Genomic DNA, 16983 nt, shown 5'->3' with positions numbered 1-16983 from the left:
GGTCGGCGGAGGTCTCACTTTAAAGACTAATTGTGCAGTAAAAATCGTGCACTTGATGCAGCTGTTCTGGCCAACCGGGTCAACAAAGAATCTCATCAAGCGTCTCCAAAGTGGGCTTATTTTAGTGGGTTGGGCGGGGTTTTGTGTCTGATTGGTCTACTAAGTGTCAATCAAATCTGGAAACACTTTAAGTACACAACTTTTTGACTAAAATCATATGATATCGCCAAGGAAGTGTTAGGCTGAGCATTGGTGAAGATTTAAACCGAAAATGAGAGCTTTTTCCTTATTAATATTGGCCTGGATGTCCTTGCTTGTGGTTTTACCAGTGATACGTTGTAAAGATCAGCGAGAACTATCCGAAGGTAGGACAGCTCAAATAGCAACTAAACTTGCATTCCAACTTTCCATTTTAAATGTTGCTAGTAATTAGCAATCTCGCTAGATATAAAGTTGGAGTCATGGAAGTCGCTATTCAAACGTTATTACATTGTAATTTGCATGTAACCCTCTCGGACTGATAAAAAGCAATTGCATTGCAGATACAAAGTTCCACCGGGTGTTCTCGAGAGTTCCATGCCGCTGACGTGGACTGGATCGCGTCTGATTTAATTCAGACTTGTGCCTAATGTTCTGTTGAACAAAAAATACATGACAAGAAAGATGCCTACAATGCTTGATAGTATATTATGGTTTTCATCAGAGGTTGAAGTATTTTATGCGCAAGTGGCAGAGAGCAGTTAACATTAGGTTACTTACTTTTAGCCTAGTCTAATATTTTTTTTCCTGTAGGAATTTTCTAGCTACTGTACACGTCCGAATGTTTTTTTTCTCCTTCAGTTTAGCATAATGTTTACCGAGCTATAAATCAACATTGCATGTGTGCTGGAAGTCTTTTTTTATTGATAGAGATTGATGGAAAGTATCACTTCACAGTTTTAAGAAAAGACTCATTAAACATACACTAATAGCGTACTACACAGTATGCTATCATAAGAGAGAAGGGAAACATTTCAATGGTCAAGTAGACACATCTATACATTCTCAGAGACCACCTCCGGATATATTATCCAATTGAGCATGGTTGGTACAGACATTTACTTCAAGTTTTATGTGATTTTACATTGCACAAACACTACACGGGCCAATTCTCGCATCAATTACATACGTCCATTGTTTTTAATTTATTTCAGGCAACCTTTTAGTTGTGACTGTTGCGACCAAAGAGACAGATGGCTTCAGGCGTTTCATGAGGTCTGCCCGGCACTTTAACTACACCATCAAGGTATGGAAAGTTCTGACAAGATACAACTGATCCAACACTTGTGTCCAGACAGTGACTGGCAACCCATTCACTCTCTCCCTCTGGAAAATATCAATGCCTTAGTGAGGAGCCTTTTTGAAGAAGGTATCTATCTTTTTGTTGTGGAGAATGTGGTTTGCAGTTGTTCTCTTTGGGTTTGAAGGTGCTTGGCAGAGGGGAGCCATGGAAAGGTGGGGACTATATGACCGCGCCAGGAGGGGGTCAGAAAGTGCGTCTTCTTAAAGCTGGTTTGCAGGAGATAAAGGAGGAAGACAAGGTTGTCCTCTTCATTGACAGGTAGCCTTCAATTTGCCTTCACTCTTATAAGCATTATTTAATATATTATTGAATATATTCACACACAAAATTCAGTGTACATCAAAATTCAGCTTAATAACAATTGTATTTATTTATCATTTTTTCCTAGTGGCTTTGTGATCTGCATGGCTTTAAGTTGCTATATTTGTTATATATGCACATATTTAACCAGGGATGTTTTCACTTCACACCATGAATTCAATTTTACTACAATGTTTGAAAAGAACAAATGGAGAAGAGCAGTTAGTTTGATTAAGCTAAGTTTGTTTTTTGCCATTTTTTGTACCAGAATGTATTTTTGAAAGCTTTTTGTTTTGGTTCAGCACTGGTCTTGTTCAGCACTGGTCTTACCCCACCAGACATGCCACCAGGAGTCTTTTCACAGTCCCAAGGTCCAGAACAAATTCAAGAAAATGTACAGTATTATACAGAGCCATGATTGCATGGAACTCCCTTCCATCTCATATAGGGAAAGTGAACAGCAAACTTGGTTTCAAAAAACAAATAAAGCAACACCTCACGGCACAACGCCTCTCCCCCATGTGACCTATTTGTTGTGTGTATGTACTGACATGTATGTGTAACTGATAGATGCGGGCACACACACACACACACACACACACACACACACACACACACACACACACACACACACACACACACACACAGTAAATCTTAATGTTTTTAAATGTATGTCAATTGTAAAGTATTTAGTCTGTAATGTCTTTTTCGTTATGTGTCGGACCCCAGGAAGACTAGCTGTCGCTATTGGTGTCGGCTAATGGGGATCCTAATATACCCCCCCCCCCGAACAATGAGGCTCATAAAGGTTCTCTTTTATCTCACTCTGACCAGCTATGATGTTGTCTTCGCCTCCGGTCCCAAAGAGCTGCTGAAGAAGTTCCAGCAGACAAGACACAAGGTGGTCTTCTCCGCAGAGACCCTCATCTGGCCCGACAGACATTTGGAGGACAAGCACCCCCACTTCCGAGAGGGAAAGAGGTTCTTGGGCTCAGGGGGTATGTAAACACACTCCTCTTGATAACCTAGCAATGGAAGGCAGCCATTTTGTTAACTGTCAACAGCAAGTGGTCAGTTAAACACTAATACTAACAAACACAGCTTTGCTTTTTAAACATTGACATGCAACAGTCCAGTTAGAAGTTGTCTCAAGTCTTAGTCATTTTTATAGAAAGGAGGACATTGGGCCTAAGACATAGGAACATGGCACGAATTCACCTGGCAGTTTATCCAAAAAGGTTTGAGACTGTGAATGGCAGTTTTATAATCTTAATGTTTAAGTCAGCTGCTGAAAACCAGAGGGACCCATGTCCAAACAGGAATATGAAATCACATGAATTGGACCTCTAGTACATTGACCATTTGTTTTAGAAATTCCGGTTCTACTGTTCAAACTGCTTTGTATTTGTCAAATCAACTTTTATTTGTCACGTGCCGAATACAACAGGTGTAGAACACACAAGCCCTTAACTAACAATGCAGTTTTAAGAAAAATAAGTGTTGAGTAAAAAATAGTTAAGTAAAAAATGGAAATAATTAAAGGGCAGCAGTAAAATAACATTAGCGAGGCTATATACAGGGGGTACCGGTACAGAGTCAATGTGTGGGGGCACAGGTTAGTCGAGGTAATTGAGGTAATATGTACATGTAGGTAGAGGTAAAGTGACTATCCATAGATAATAAACAGAGAGGAGCAACAGTGTAAAAGAGAGGGGGGGAGGGTGCAATGCAAATAGTCTGGGTAGCCATTTGATTAGCTGTTCAGGAGTCTTATGGCTTGGGGTTAGAACCCGTATCGTTCACACACGTTCTATCTTTGTCCCTAGGATTCATTGGCTATGTTCCTAACCTCAAAGAGATGGTTGCTGACTGGACAGGGGAGGACAATGACAGTGATCAACTTTTCTTCACCAAGATTTATATCAACCCAGAGAAAAGAGTAGGAATCTACCTCTATACTGATCTTGTTATGGCTCTTTAAGTGGTCTCTCTCAGAACTACCTCAGCACTTTACTATCTATGCATTTCTTCTTGGTATGAGTACTGTATGTGTATTATACTGTAACATTATATCTATGCAGTATGTTTCCTCATGCTGTTTTTGTGTTCTTAATAAGTGATATGTTTTTGTTTCTCCAGAAATCCATCAATATAACACTGGACAACAGATGCAGAATGTTTCAGAATCTTCATGGATCCCTTGGTGAGTTTTTAACAAATTACACATCTCTTTAGACTTAGAGCATGTCTCGCCATTGTCTCCCACTTCACCTCTAGCCAACAAGTATACACATGTACTTCAACATTTTCGAATGAAAAGGTCACTGCACCACTGAAACCTGCTGACATCAGCTTTTAAATTCTTGATCCTCCCGCCTCCTGGGACATCAAAACGGCTGTTTCAGTTGACACTTTTTCCCATTCTGTAAAGAGATGCTTGGAGAAGAAAAGAGGAAAGTGCCACCTCCCTCTGGTTTCACTTCCTGTCTGTGTTAGTCGTGATTGGCTGATTGAGGCTTTGATGAAGGTATATGGGTGTGATGCAGGTTGTCATATCCTTAGGCTTTCTGGTTCAGTGGCAGGCAGCCCCCTTTTTGGACAGCCGACAGACTGCTTTGAGCCTTTCTTCCCTCTCTTTTACTCTCTTTCTCTCTCCTCCTCTTCCCCCCCCCCCCCTCTTTTTCCTGTATGCCGCTGGCTGAGGCTGAGCCTGCGTTAGGAATTTATGAGTTTGCTGTGAGAGAGGGATGTGTCTGAGCTCACGTAGACCAGAGAGGGAAGGGGGAGGGGGGAGGGCACAGCTCCTCCATGCTTTTCCCAGATGCTCCCAAAGCACAGGGCTGGATGTGTATAAACTTTTTAAGCAGCTGCAGTTAGGTGGGCGTGCTGAGTAAACGCTACATCCTACCAACTCCACAGCAACGGCTTCCTGTTAATAGCTATAGACTTCCCTATAATAGTCAGCTTCTTGAGAGGGACAGCAAGATCATGCTTGATTGTGTTCATGTCTTGAAACCTACTTGAGGTGAAAAGGAGAGAGCTGAAATTGTCACAGCATCGTTGTAGAACCCAGTCTCCCAGAGAGTGACATGCAGTCATTCGCAAAATGTAGTGAGTGGTGACGTCACTGGTGGTTTGCCGGTTTCAACTGCAACGCCCCACAGTTGCTAAATGTTTCTTTGGTGCAGGTCAGCTTTGGAATTTTCTTTTGTATTTTTAACCTTAATTTACACAGGTAAATTACATTGAGACTTAGGCGTTGTTTATAAGTGAGCCCTGAACACATTAAATACAGAGTTGGTTAGTTTTGTAACACAATCTGTTGAATTACTGTGTAATGGAATCCATCTCCAATACATGATGTTCTGAGTGTATTGTATGTTTCAGTACTGTGGATTGATTAGCCACTGACTAGCATTGAGTGGCATGCTTCAAGTCTCTCTTGGAAGACACGTGGCCGGCCAACAATTGGCAGGCTTTACTGACTTTATTGTCCCCACAGGGAAAATTTGTTGCAGTGTCATGTACACTTTTTCTTTTTTTAATTTCACCTTTATTTAACCAGGTAGGCCAGTTGAGAACAAGTTCTCATTTACAACTGCGACCTGGCCAAGATAAAGCAAAGCAGTGTGACAAAAACAACAACAACAGAGTTACACATGGAATAAACAAACATACAGTCAATAACACAATAGACAAATCTATGTACAGTGTGTGTAAATGTAGTAAGATTAGGGAGGTAAGGCAATAAATAGGCCATAGTGGCTAAGTAATTACAATTTAGCATTAACACCGGAGTGATAGATGTGCAGATGATGATGTACAAGTAGAGATACTGGGGTGCAAAAGAGCAAAAAAATAAATAATACAATATGGGGATGAGGTAGTTGGGTGGGCTATTTACAGATGGGCTGTGTACAGGTACAGTGATCGGTAAGCTGCTCTGACAGCTGATGCTTAAACTTAGAGAGGGAGATATAAATCTCCAGCTTCAGTGATTTTTTGTTGTTGTTGTTGCAATTCGTTCCAGTCATTTTGTCGCAGGACTGGTACTGATGTTACGGTTTGTGTGTTTGCGCACAGATGAGGTCGTGTTGAAGTTTGAGGACGGGCAAGTGCGGGCCAGAAACGTGTTGTATGATACATTACCCGTCATTGTTCATGGCAACGGGCCCACCAAGGTAACCTTCCAACTTTTGACCATTTGACCCCTATTGACCATTGTAATTCTATTGACCATTGAAATTCAGACACAATAAATAGAATGTAAATGTAAGACCAAAAAATCATCCACATATTTGGAAAAAAGTAGGTAAACAACAGTATCAGGAAGTGGTAAAAATAAAATAAATGTTTTTTGTTTTAGCTCCAGATCAACTACTTGAGCAACTACATCCCCACAGTGTGGACATTTGAGACGGGTTGCAGTGTGTGTCTTGAGGACCTGCGGCCACTCTCAGGACTCAAGGTGGGTTGCCTGTCTGTTTATGTAAAGTATTCTGGTAATACACTCTTAGGGCGTATTCTCATTGAAGAGAGTTGTAGCAGAGGTATCGTGATGAAATTTCAATTTACCTAATATGTACATAAACTTTTCAATTGACATGAGCAACAGAATTTCATGTGCCTAGAGAAGGTTCGGGGGATTGGCGATGGACATTCTTGTTTCACAGCTTAAATTTACCGTAAATATCCCAGTATAGCCACCAGCCAGTAAGCATCCTGTTAACAAACTATTCAACTATGCAAGCAACTTCATCTTAACCAACTTTTCATCTTAAGCATATTACACTCTTGTATAATGCAACAATTCACAACCACGTGCAGAGTATTAAAGGGTTTATTTTCTTGTCCATACACTCATTACATTTCAGGTTAAAAAAAAGTCTTAAATATAAGGAACACATTTCAGCTGTTTCAAAAGCATTGCTCTGCCATTTAGATTTTTACTGTAGGAGCATTTCGCTTGAAGAGACCATTCTGTTTACATCTGACTGCTCAGATATGGGTGACTTTCGAGCAAGGCTCGCCTGCGACCTCCGTAGGAGAAGTGACAAGTTGACATTACACTAAAAGGTCTAGCCGAGGTTATTTTCTCGAAACCTCTAATGTATCTCTCGTAGTGAGAATACACTTTTAAGCCGAATTGTAATACACCTGTGTCGGAAACGACACACACGGCCGACACGCAATTTATACCGGTGCGATTAATGGTCACCTGTGGTGTGTGCCAATGTAGCTTGATTGCAGGTTGGGTGACAAGATTCTCTGGGGGAATTGGATGAAAAGGCATTTGATTTTTATATGCAAGGTTTTCAAGTCGACTGCAATGTACATGACAATGACATTACATGACTATTTTTAAGAGGTCTGTTTGTCTGTACAGGAGAGCGAATACCCACTGGTGGTCATTGGGATCTTCATCCAGCAGCCCACCCCCTTTGTCAGTGTGTTCTTTGAGAGCTTGCTCAAACTGGAATACCCAAAAAACCAACTCAAACTCTTCATCTACAACCAGGTGAGAGAAATACATTTTATTACATAGTACCATCGATCTAATGTTTAAAGGGATACTTTGGGGTTTTGTCAATGAAGACTTTTATCTACTCCCCCAGAGTCAGATGAACCCATGGATACCATTTTGATGTCTCTGCATCCAGTATGAAGGAAGTTACAGGTAGTATAGCGATTGTTAGCGCAGCTAGCTGTTACCATAGACTTCTAGTCATTGCCCTATCGCTAGTTAGCAACTTCCTTCAAACTGCACGCAGAGACATACAAATTGTATCCACGAGTTCATCAGGCTCTGGGCAAGTAGATCATTGTAAGTAGATACAAGTATCCCTTTAATAAATGTGTATAATTAAATATTTTCCCTTTTGATTTGAGTAACCGTTTGGTCTTGTATGAATGGAACACAGTGTTAGTTACACCCAGTAACCTCTTGTGCATTTCTCCTTCCGAATTGTTGCCAATCCACACATGTGCTCACATGCCTCTGTGTATAGTATAACAATGACAAGGAATGTGTCAGATCTGTGCAGGTACCAGTCACGGGTCAACCAACTTAACTTCAGGGTCCGTGCATGAGATATGTTGACATGAATCAAAGTTGTATTACAACACTTGACATTTGTTGTTAAAAGTTGATGCTTTCATAAGTTATATTCTTCCAGAATTAATGGGAATATATCAAGAATTGAAGTAGAGAGGAGATTCAGCAACTCTTAGTGGACAATGGAAGTTCGGGAAAACCCTGAAGAAGGCCAAAAGCTGGAACGCGTTGGTTTTCCTTTCATAAAAAAAAAAATAAGCGTTTTTATTCACTTCCAATTTCCATCAAGAGTTGCTGAATCTCTACTTCAGTTTTGCTCCTCAATTCATACACCTTGGTTGGAGAGCGAGGTAGTGTCAGTACTCCCAGTGCTCCCTTCCATATTTATCAAGAATTGAAATGACAGATTTCATTGAACAGATTCCCATATCCCACATTGTAGTTCATTGGTAAGCACAAAGGGCTTTGTTTAATTTCAACCTCAAACATCTGGTGGGCTGTAATGCTCTTCATTGTAACTCTTTATTTTTCCTATGTGTGAATGAGACTGAGACTGTTACAGAAGCACAACAACTCTTGTCTTTGCTACTGTCCCACAATGTCCTTTTACAGGAGCAGCACCACGAGGTAGAGGTCAGCTCTTTCCTGAAGGACCATGGGAAAGAGTACCAGGATGTAAAGGTCATCGGGCCTGAGGAGAACATGGACAGGGTGGCTTCCCGCAACCTCGGCCTGTGAGTTCACCTTGGCTTTCTCTCTCACACTAGCTTTGGATGCGCACATACAACCTAGCTTGACATCATTCCTAAGTTTCTCAAAGATGTTCAGCATGTGATCTGGGGTAGTTTACTGGTTAGGGCCGCTGCCTTCAGTGCATACATGTACTGTATCGATCTGGGTTCGAATCCCCAACGAAGAAAAAAATATGTTTGAGACTGCCCCATAAATGTGTGTTTATTACGTTTCCTATTTTTTGGTTCCCAGTGATATGTGCCGACAGGACAAGGACTGTGAGTATTTCTTCAGCATGGATATCGAAGTGGTTCTGAAGAACAAGGACACCCTAAAGATTCTCATCGAGCAAAATGAGTAAGCAGCAATAAAATGAGCCTGTCGATTATGCCTGACCAGATTCCCGATCTCTGACGCATGCTATAACTGCTCTCCTAAAAATACTGGACACACACGTGTATTTGGGTGGATACACTTTCAAAGCTCAGCTGGTTTTCAGTGGGACGTGATTAATCATCCCCTGTCACCCTTCAGGCCTATAATTGCACCCATGATAACCCGAGAAGGCCGCCTATGGACCAACTTCTGGGGAGCACTCAGTGCTGATGGTTACTATGCTAGGTCGGAGGACTATGTGGACATTGTGCAAGGACGCAGAGTGTAAGTCGCACACACATTATTTCCATAACTGAATATGCCAATAGGGTCATGATGGAACAATGTTATTTTATAGAGAGCTGATGTCTGACGGGTTTTTGTTATGACTCTCCCGGGGGGTGAGAGAGAATGCTCGTTTTGCTAAACTTGGCAACACTACTACAGCTTCCATGCCAGTACCATAGTCTTGATTTAGAGAGTGCTTTCAGCACAATGTATGGGAAGCCTGTTCTAAATATCGTTTCTTGTCACTACAGTGGTGTGTGGAATGTCCCCTACCTGGCCAAGGTGTACCTGGTGAAGGCCAGCCTCCTTCACGAGGAGCTCTCCGACAATGACCTCTTCAGCTCGGGCACCCTGGACCTCGACATGGCCTTCTGTCACAACGCCAGAAACAAAGTCAGTGTTGGAAAGCTATGATTGATTGATTGGTCAAATGCTCCATTTCATTTTGGGTATTAAAAATACATGACAGGCCTCCAAGTGGTGCAGTGGTCTAAGGCACTGCATCGCAGTGCTAGCTGCATCGCAGTGCTAGAGATTCTGGGTTCGAATCCAGGCTCTGTCGCAGCCGGCCGCAACCGGGAGATCCATGGGACTGCACACAATTGGCCCAGCGTCGTCCGGGTTAGGGGAGGGTTTGGCCAGCAGGGATTTCCTTGTCCCTTTGTGCACTAGTGACTCCTGTGGCGGGCCGGTCGCAGTGCACGCTGACACGGTTGCCAGGTGTATTGCGTTTCCTCCGACACATTGGTGCAGCTGGCTTCCGGGTTAAGTGGGCATTGTGTCAACAAGCAGTGCGGCTTGGTTGGGTTTCAGAGGATGCACGGCTCTCGACCTTCGCCTCTCCCGAGTCCGTACGGGAGTTGCAGCGATGAGACAAGAATGTAACTACCAATTGGATACCACGAAATTGGGGAGAAAAAGGGGTAAAATATAAAACAAAAAATGTAAGAATACTTTACTCTCCATTACCTTGCAGAGAACTTAAATGTGTATATATGCTCACAACATAAAGTGAGCATAAAGCAATGGGTCAGCTGCATGGCAGCACCCCATGGAGAAATTGTAGTAATTAAGTGCCTTGCTCAAGGGCGCAGCGGCAGACAATGGCATGTAGGATTCCATCGGAAGTTATTCTGAAGTCTCGGCTTGCTCTCAGTCCATCAGTGTCCAGTATCAGTCAAGGGTGCTTAGGTTTCAAAAGATAGCAAAACTCTGATTAGAAGTGAGACACCCAAACAGTGTCGAACCCGTAGAAGTCCCAAAACTTAGGCCAGGTATCAAATATTTTAACGTTATAGCTTCAAACTATATTATAAAAAAAAAGTTAACGCCCTTTGCTTCAATTTCTCAGGGAGTCTTCATGTATGTTACGAATATGCACACCTTTGGACGGATGCTGTCGACAGAAAACTACCAGATGAGCCATCTCCACAACGATCTGTGGCAGATCTTTGAAAACCCTAAGGTGAGAATTGGGTTGTCAAGTAGTCTTGGGGGGGGGGGGGGACTCAATTCAGGCCTAGATGTACCTCAATTCATCATCATGTACCTCACAACTTTTATTTAGTTTGTTTGAAGACTAATTGCATCACTCAGCTGCAGAAGAGCTTATTGCATGTCATTACATGCAAGTGTATGTTCTGCAGGGCTTTACAACAGTAAGAATGCCATTGTCTTTTATATAAATCTGCTTATGTGGACACTTTGTATCTGTTCATGTGTTAACTTGTCTAATCACAATAAATATAGTAATGCATCTCTACACTGAGTATACTAAACATTAGGAGCACCTTCCTAATATTTAGTTGCACCCCCTTTTGCCCTCAGAACAGCCTCAATTCGTTGGGGCATGGGCTCTACAAGGTGTCGAAAGCGTTCCACAGGGATGCTGGCCCATGCTGACTCCAGTCTGATCGCCTTGAGAAAGAAGCTGTTTTTCAGTCTCTGTCCCAGCTTTGATGCACCTGTACTGACCTCGCCTTCTGGATGATAGCGGGGCGAACAGGCCGTGACTCGGGTGGTTGATGTCCTTGATGATCTTTTTGACCTTCCTGTGACATCGGGTGCTGTAGGTGTCCTGGAGGGAAGGTAGTTTGCCCCCGGTGATGCATTGGGCAGACCGTACCACTCTCTGGAGAGCCCTGCGGTTGCGGGCGGTGCAGTTGCCGTACATGGCGGTGATACAGCCCGACAGGATGCTCTTAATTGTGCATCTGTAAAAGTTTGAGGGTTTTAGGAGCCAAGCCAACCTTCTTCACCACATTGTCTGTGTGGGTGGACCATTTCAGATCATCAGATATGTGTACGCCGAGGAACTTGACGCTTTCCACCTTCTCCACTGCGATCCAGTCAATGTGGATAGGGGGGTACTCCCCCTGCTGTTTCCTGAAGTCCACGATCAGCTCCTTTGTTTTGTTGACATTGAGTAAGAGGTTCTTTTCCTAGCACCACTCTCCCAGGGCCCTCACCTCCTCTCTGTAGGCTGTCTCATCATTGTTGGTAATCTGGCCTACTACTGTTGTGTCGTCGGCAAACTTGATGATTGAGTTGGAGGCGTGTGTGGCCTGCGGTTATGGGTGAACAGGGAGTACAGGAGGGGGCTGAGTATGTACCCTTCAAGGGCCCCTGTGTTGAGGATCAGCGTAGTGGAGATGTTGTTTCCTACCTTCACCACTTGGGGGCGGCCCATCAGGAAGTCCAGGACCCAGTTGCACAGGGCGGGGTTCAGACCCATGGACCTGAGCTTAATGATGAGCTTGGAGGGTACTAAGGTGTTGAATGCTGGGATAGGGAGAGATCGAATATGTCTGTAAACATTCCAGCCAGCTGGTCTGCACATGCTCTGATGACACTGCTAGGGATGCCGTCTGGGCCGGCAGCCTTGCGAGGATTAACAAGCTTAAATATCTTACTCACGTCGGCCACGGAGGAGAGCCCACAGTCCTTGGTAGCGGGCCACGTCGGTGGCAATGTGTTATCCTCAAAGCGGGCGAAGAAGGTGTTTAGCTTGTCCAGAAGCAAGACCGCTACGTGGCTGCTTTTACCTTTGTAATCTGTGATTGTAGACCCTGCCACATACGTCTCGTGTCTGAGCTGTTGAATTGCGACTCCACTTCGTCTCTGTACCGATGTTTTGCCTGTTTGATTGCCTTACGGAGGGAATAACTACACTGTTTGTATTCGGCCATATTCCCAGCCACCTTGCCATGGTTAAATGCAGTGGTTCGCGCTTTCAGTTTAGCTTTCACCTGGATTCAGCTGGTCAGTCCATGTCATGGAAAGAGCAGGTGTCCTTAATGTTTTGTACACTCACTGTATATTCTTAATTTTCCTCAGGATTGGGAGGAGCGTTACATCCATGAGAACTACACAAAGATAATGAGAGACAAACTGATTGAAACAGTGAGTACTTGTTTTTCTATCAAAGTATAATATTTCAACGCTCACTCAAGATCACCGACATTGCCTATTGCTACATATAAAATTATTATGATAATGGCTGATAAAGGTGATAACCGAAGTTTCTTAATATATAATAATATATACCATGTAGCAGACCCTTTCATCCTAAGCGACTTACAAATCATGTGTGCATACATTTGACGTACGGGTGGCCTCGGAAATCGAACCCACTATTTCGAGCGCCATGCTCTACCAACTTAGCTACAGAAGACTATTTCCGGGTGGTCAAAGTCCAGTTGGCTACAAATGAAGACCACAAACTGCATGCTCAAAATATTTTTACAATGTACTGTTTATGGAGAGAGTAGAAATTCCATGCCTATCTGCTACTCTTTGAAAATGCAAGGTCACTCAATTGTACTTTTTTGTCCCCCCCCCTTCCAGCCTTGCCCTGATGTATACTGGTTCCCGCTATTCTCTGATATCGGATGTGACCACATTGTTCAAGAAATGGAAAACTTTGGACAGTGGTCCGGTGGCCGAAATACGGTATGTATTTATACTCCTAAACCAATGTAGCCTACAATATTATCTTACCTAACAAACCTGTAAATGTAGTAACTTGAGCATTGTATCACGTTTTTAAATTTTCTTATTTACTGAAGGACACAAGGATCCAGGGCGGCTATGAGAATGTCCCCACCATTGATATCCACATGACTCAAATCAATTATGAGAAAGAGTGGCAGAAGCTTCTGTTGGATTACATCGCCCCAATCACAGAGACAATGTATCCTGGATACTACACCAAGGTATGGTTTTAAAAAACACATTTGTACTCATTTTAGATGGATTTATGCGCAGCTCAACAGAAATTCATATTTTCATTACTCTACACATTTTTCATGGATTTTAACTCCTGAATTATATCATTAGAACGTGGAGAACAATAGAGAAAATCCATAAATGATCAGTAAAGTTTTATTTTACAGTCCACGTTCAGCTGGTCAGTTGTTTGTGTGGTTAAATTGGTATATCGTGGTTCTTGCTTTAGTAACTCCCACAAAATGTAAATATTTGTGCACCATTTTGTTACATATCGCCACCGTGTGGCCTGATATCTGTTAGTTTAGCCAAGTAGTTATGTTTGTTTATCTAAATATGTTTAAATGCACATCTCCTGTTATTTGATTAACTTTTGAAAATTACTTTGTTCACAGGTTAACAATAATATTCTTATTTATGTTTTCAAAATGTAGAATTGTACTGTATGCTGCTGATTTACAGTAGAACAGTCTACATTTATACAATTCGTCATTCATTTCATACAAATGCAACAGACGTGTTTAATTATATTGCAAATATATTTGGGAATAGAATCTTATGTATAGAACGGGGTCCCTCTGTGCTACCATGTTGACCCTGACATGCGTCTCTTCTCTTATCAGTGTATCTCTTACCTCAACTTCGTAGTGAGGTACAAACCTGACGAGCAGCCCCTGCTCACCCCTCACCACGATGCATCTACTTTCACTATTAATGTAGCTCTCAACAGCAAAGAAATTGACTATCAGGTAAATGAGTATTAGGTGTCCAGTCCAGCAAGACACACTAAACTGGCAGGTAACCTAGACAAATACCCCTTAAGCCCTTGTTTTAGGACAGGATGCAGGTGTTCTGTCCTCTTTCCTGTCTCTTCTCTGGGAATGTATGCTGGAATCAGGGAGCTCGCTCTTTCTCTTTCTTAGCTGAGGTTTCAACCAGGAGGTCAAGGGGCACGCGGCCTGTCCCGGCAGCCCTCCCGGCTCGTTTGTGAATGCTGCATGACTCTTTGCATCACTCTGGTATTTTCTGTCTGTCTCTCTCTTTGCAGGCTCAGTTTGACTTGGCGTTTGTAGTTAGATATAAGCCAGACGAGCAGCCCTTTTTAAGGCCACACCATGACGCGTCCACATTTACTATAAATATTGCACTCAATCAAAAAGTGCTTGATTACCAGGTGAGTGTGTTTGTGTGATGATTAACACATTGACTTGGGGAGTTGGCCTCTAAAGACTGGGTTGGACCAACTTTGATATGTGAACACTTGTAGGGCTACCCCCATGGTAATATTTGTAACACTTATGGATGTGCCCTGATTTGTTAGACCCTCAGGCACCTCTGTAATTCAAACCCTGTGTCCCACTATTATTAACATCTATTCAAATTGGTTAGGATAACCCGACAACTGTATACGGTAATTTAGTGTGAAATTGGAACAGAAAGATCAGTGAAGTTGTGTATTTTCCTGAAATGTTGCAATCAAGTTTGCCAATCAACTTATTTCAAGTAGGAATGCAGGTATATGTATGTACAGTATGTCTTCTGAAATGTTCTGAGCATGCAGACCATTAGTTGCTTTGTATGTTTTCATCACCGTTTGTTTCTATGATACAATTATTCCAGGATGAGTTTCCCAAAAACATCACGTTCATCTTTAGCATTAAGATACTCGTTCCTCCATTGCCCACCAATGGATTTAAGATGATCTTATTGCTAAAGATGGTCTTTATGTTTTTGGGAAACTCACCCCAGATTGTTTTCATCAGAATCATTTTGGTGACTCTCATTCTTTCTCCTTTGCACGTAAAAAAACAACCAACATTTGAAAGGCTTCTGAAGATGTGTTGTATTGCATCCGTGTCATTACCCTGCATCTTTCAAACTTGGACTAGAATAGGTGCATAATCTGGTTTGTTTTGAGAAGAAAGTGCTTTCCGCACAGTTACTGTTCACAATGTGTTATTCGCACATAGTTATGTACCTATGATGAAAGCCTTCAGTGTTCTCCTGTGCAGTATGACCTTGAGTCCTAGACAAGTTGACGTTTCTCTATGTATAGAATGTGAAGTATGTGTGAATCTCCTGGCTGGATATACCTTTCCTGACTTCATCTCTCTCTGTTTGCTTTCCCATTGAAGGGTGGGGGATGCAGGTTCATACGGTATAACTGCTCCGTCGAGGCACCCCGCAAAGGCTGGGCCCTCATGCACCCTGGACGGCTCACCCACTATCACGAGGGCCTGCGAACCACTGCAGGCACTCGATACATCGCAGTGTCATTTGTGGACCCCTGAGTGCCAATGGCAATGAGCTGCCACTTCCAGGTGTCAGCTTTTGTTTCTATGGTGCCTTTACTGAACTTTTGTTAATTCAGGAAAACTCCATTAACCAAATCCAAGTGGGCGTTGCGGGAGACCTTTTCTCTTGAAACCCCTTTCCACTGAAAGTCATTTGAAACTTTTGTGAGACAAATGTACTGTTTTAGTATTATTATTTTAACTGTCAAAATAACTTGTTTTGTTGAATCAAGACACTCCTACATACAGTATGAGGCAATAAGAATAACTTTATTTGTAGAGAGCCCTTCATTTCCAAATACACTCCTAATACAGTATGCAATGCACCATGGTCTAGGAGATTATTAAAACATCTGTCCTATTTATTATTTTGATATTTGTATAATAGGAATTTATTCCAAAGATTCCGTGTGGCTTTTCGAATGTGTAACATCTAAAGAACACAGCTCGTAACACATTCTCGGTCCCCTTGTCATTTTCATGTTGAAAACAAGTCCATGTTCAGTACCCAAACATTGCCAAACATTGTAGATAGAGATGCAATGAATAGAGCCGACGTGAGTCCTTATTCTACATGTCAGACAGGCATGTTTATTCTACATTGCCTATTTCTATCAGAATGTTCCAAAACGTTGCATCATGCTGAAAGCGCACCAGAACATATACTGTATGCTTCTCTTAAATAACTATACATTTTTTTACATTCCATGACAAGTAATCATTGAGGACAAAGTTTGACTGAATTGATCTGATGCTGCCTGGGCATACTCTGAAAAATGTTGTAAATGTTAGTAGAGATAGTTGTGAAGATTTATATTTTGGTCATTTGTCAATAAAACACTGAACCAAACTGTGATTCCATTGTGCAACCAATCTTTTGAGTAGTTGGTTCTGTATCAAAAGCCAAAATACTGTTTTCATTATGGCCCTAACAAAGAGAGGAATGAATGAGACAATTACAGAATAGACTGTTCAGTCAGAGATTATTCCAATGGCATGTCCTAAATAAATGTATATTCATTGATTGGTCCCAACATAGTGTATACAATACCTGCTTCTCCACAAATCTCATGGCCAAATGCCTTTACTTTGATGAATACTTAGACAGCAGCTGCTGTTTAGGCTGGGGTAGGGTGAAGTTGCCCCTAAACTTAGATTCTGATCTTGGGTCAGTTTAGCATTTTCCCCACTAATGGTTAAGGTTCGGATTGGGGGAGGGGAAAATAATCCTAGATCTGTATTTTGGGGAAACAGCTTTTAGGCTGTGACTTTTCAACTGATGTGTTGTTGTTATAGTGATTACAGTTTGTTTATTGATTAATCTATTTCCATACATATTTTTTGAAATATTTATTGATAGATCTTACTAG

At 42.1% G+C, this 16983-nt stretch overlaps 1 protein-coding gene across 3 annotated transcripts; it reads left to right on the top strand.

Moving 5' to 3' along the window:
• Window positions 1-120: 120 nt before the first annotated feature.
• On the top strand, window positions 121-16469 carry plod1a (procollagen-lysine, 2-oxoglutarate 5-dioxygenase 1a). Of its 3 annotated transcripts, XM_014146141.3 has the most exons (20): window positions 121-365; window positions 1194-1285; window positions 1467-1600; window positions 2477-2640; window positions 3469-3581; window positions 3782-3845; window positions 5726-5823; window positions 6009-6110; window positions 7029-7160; window positions 8310-8431; window positions 8682-8786; window positions 8964-9089; window positions 9344-9485; window positions 10444-10557; window positions 12429-12494; window positions 12939-13043; window positions 13160-13306; window positions 13943-14068; window positions 14368-14493; window positions 15455-16469. In XM_014146141.3, the coding sequence occupies exons 1-20, from the start codon at window positions 272-274 to the stop codon at window positions 15608-15610; spliced, it is 2328 nt and encodes a 775-aa protein (XP_014001616.2). In that variant the 5' UTR covers window positions 121-271; the 3' UTR covers window positions 15611-16469. The 3 variants fall into 3 exon arrangements, with proteins under 3 accessions (XP_014001616.2, XP_014001618.2, XP_014001617.2); XM_014146143.3 differs by lacking the exon at window positions 13943-14068; XM_014146142.3 differs by lacking the exon at window positions 14368-14493.
• The last annotated feature ends 514 nt before the right edge of the window (window positions 16470-16983 follow it).

The sequence above is a fragment of the Salmo salar genome, chromosome 15 (genome assembly GCF_965601325.2).
Source record: "Salmo salar chromosome 15, fSalSal1, whole genome shotgun sequence".
NCBI lineage: Eukaryota > Metazoa > Chordata > Actinopteri > Salmoniformes > Salmonidae > Salmo > Salmo salar.
This window is presented reverse-complemented; position numbering and strand designations above follow the sequence as displayed.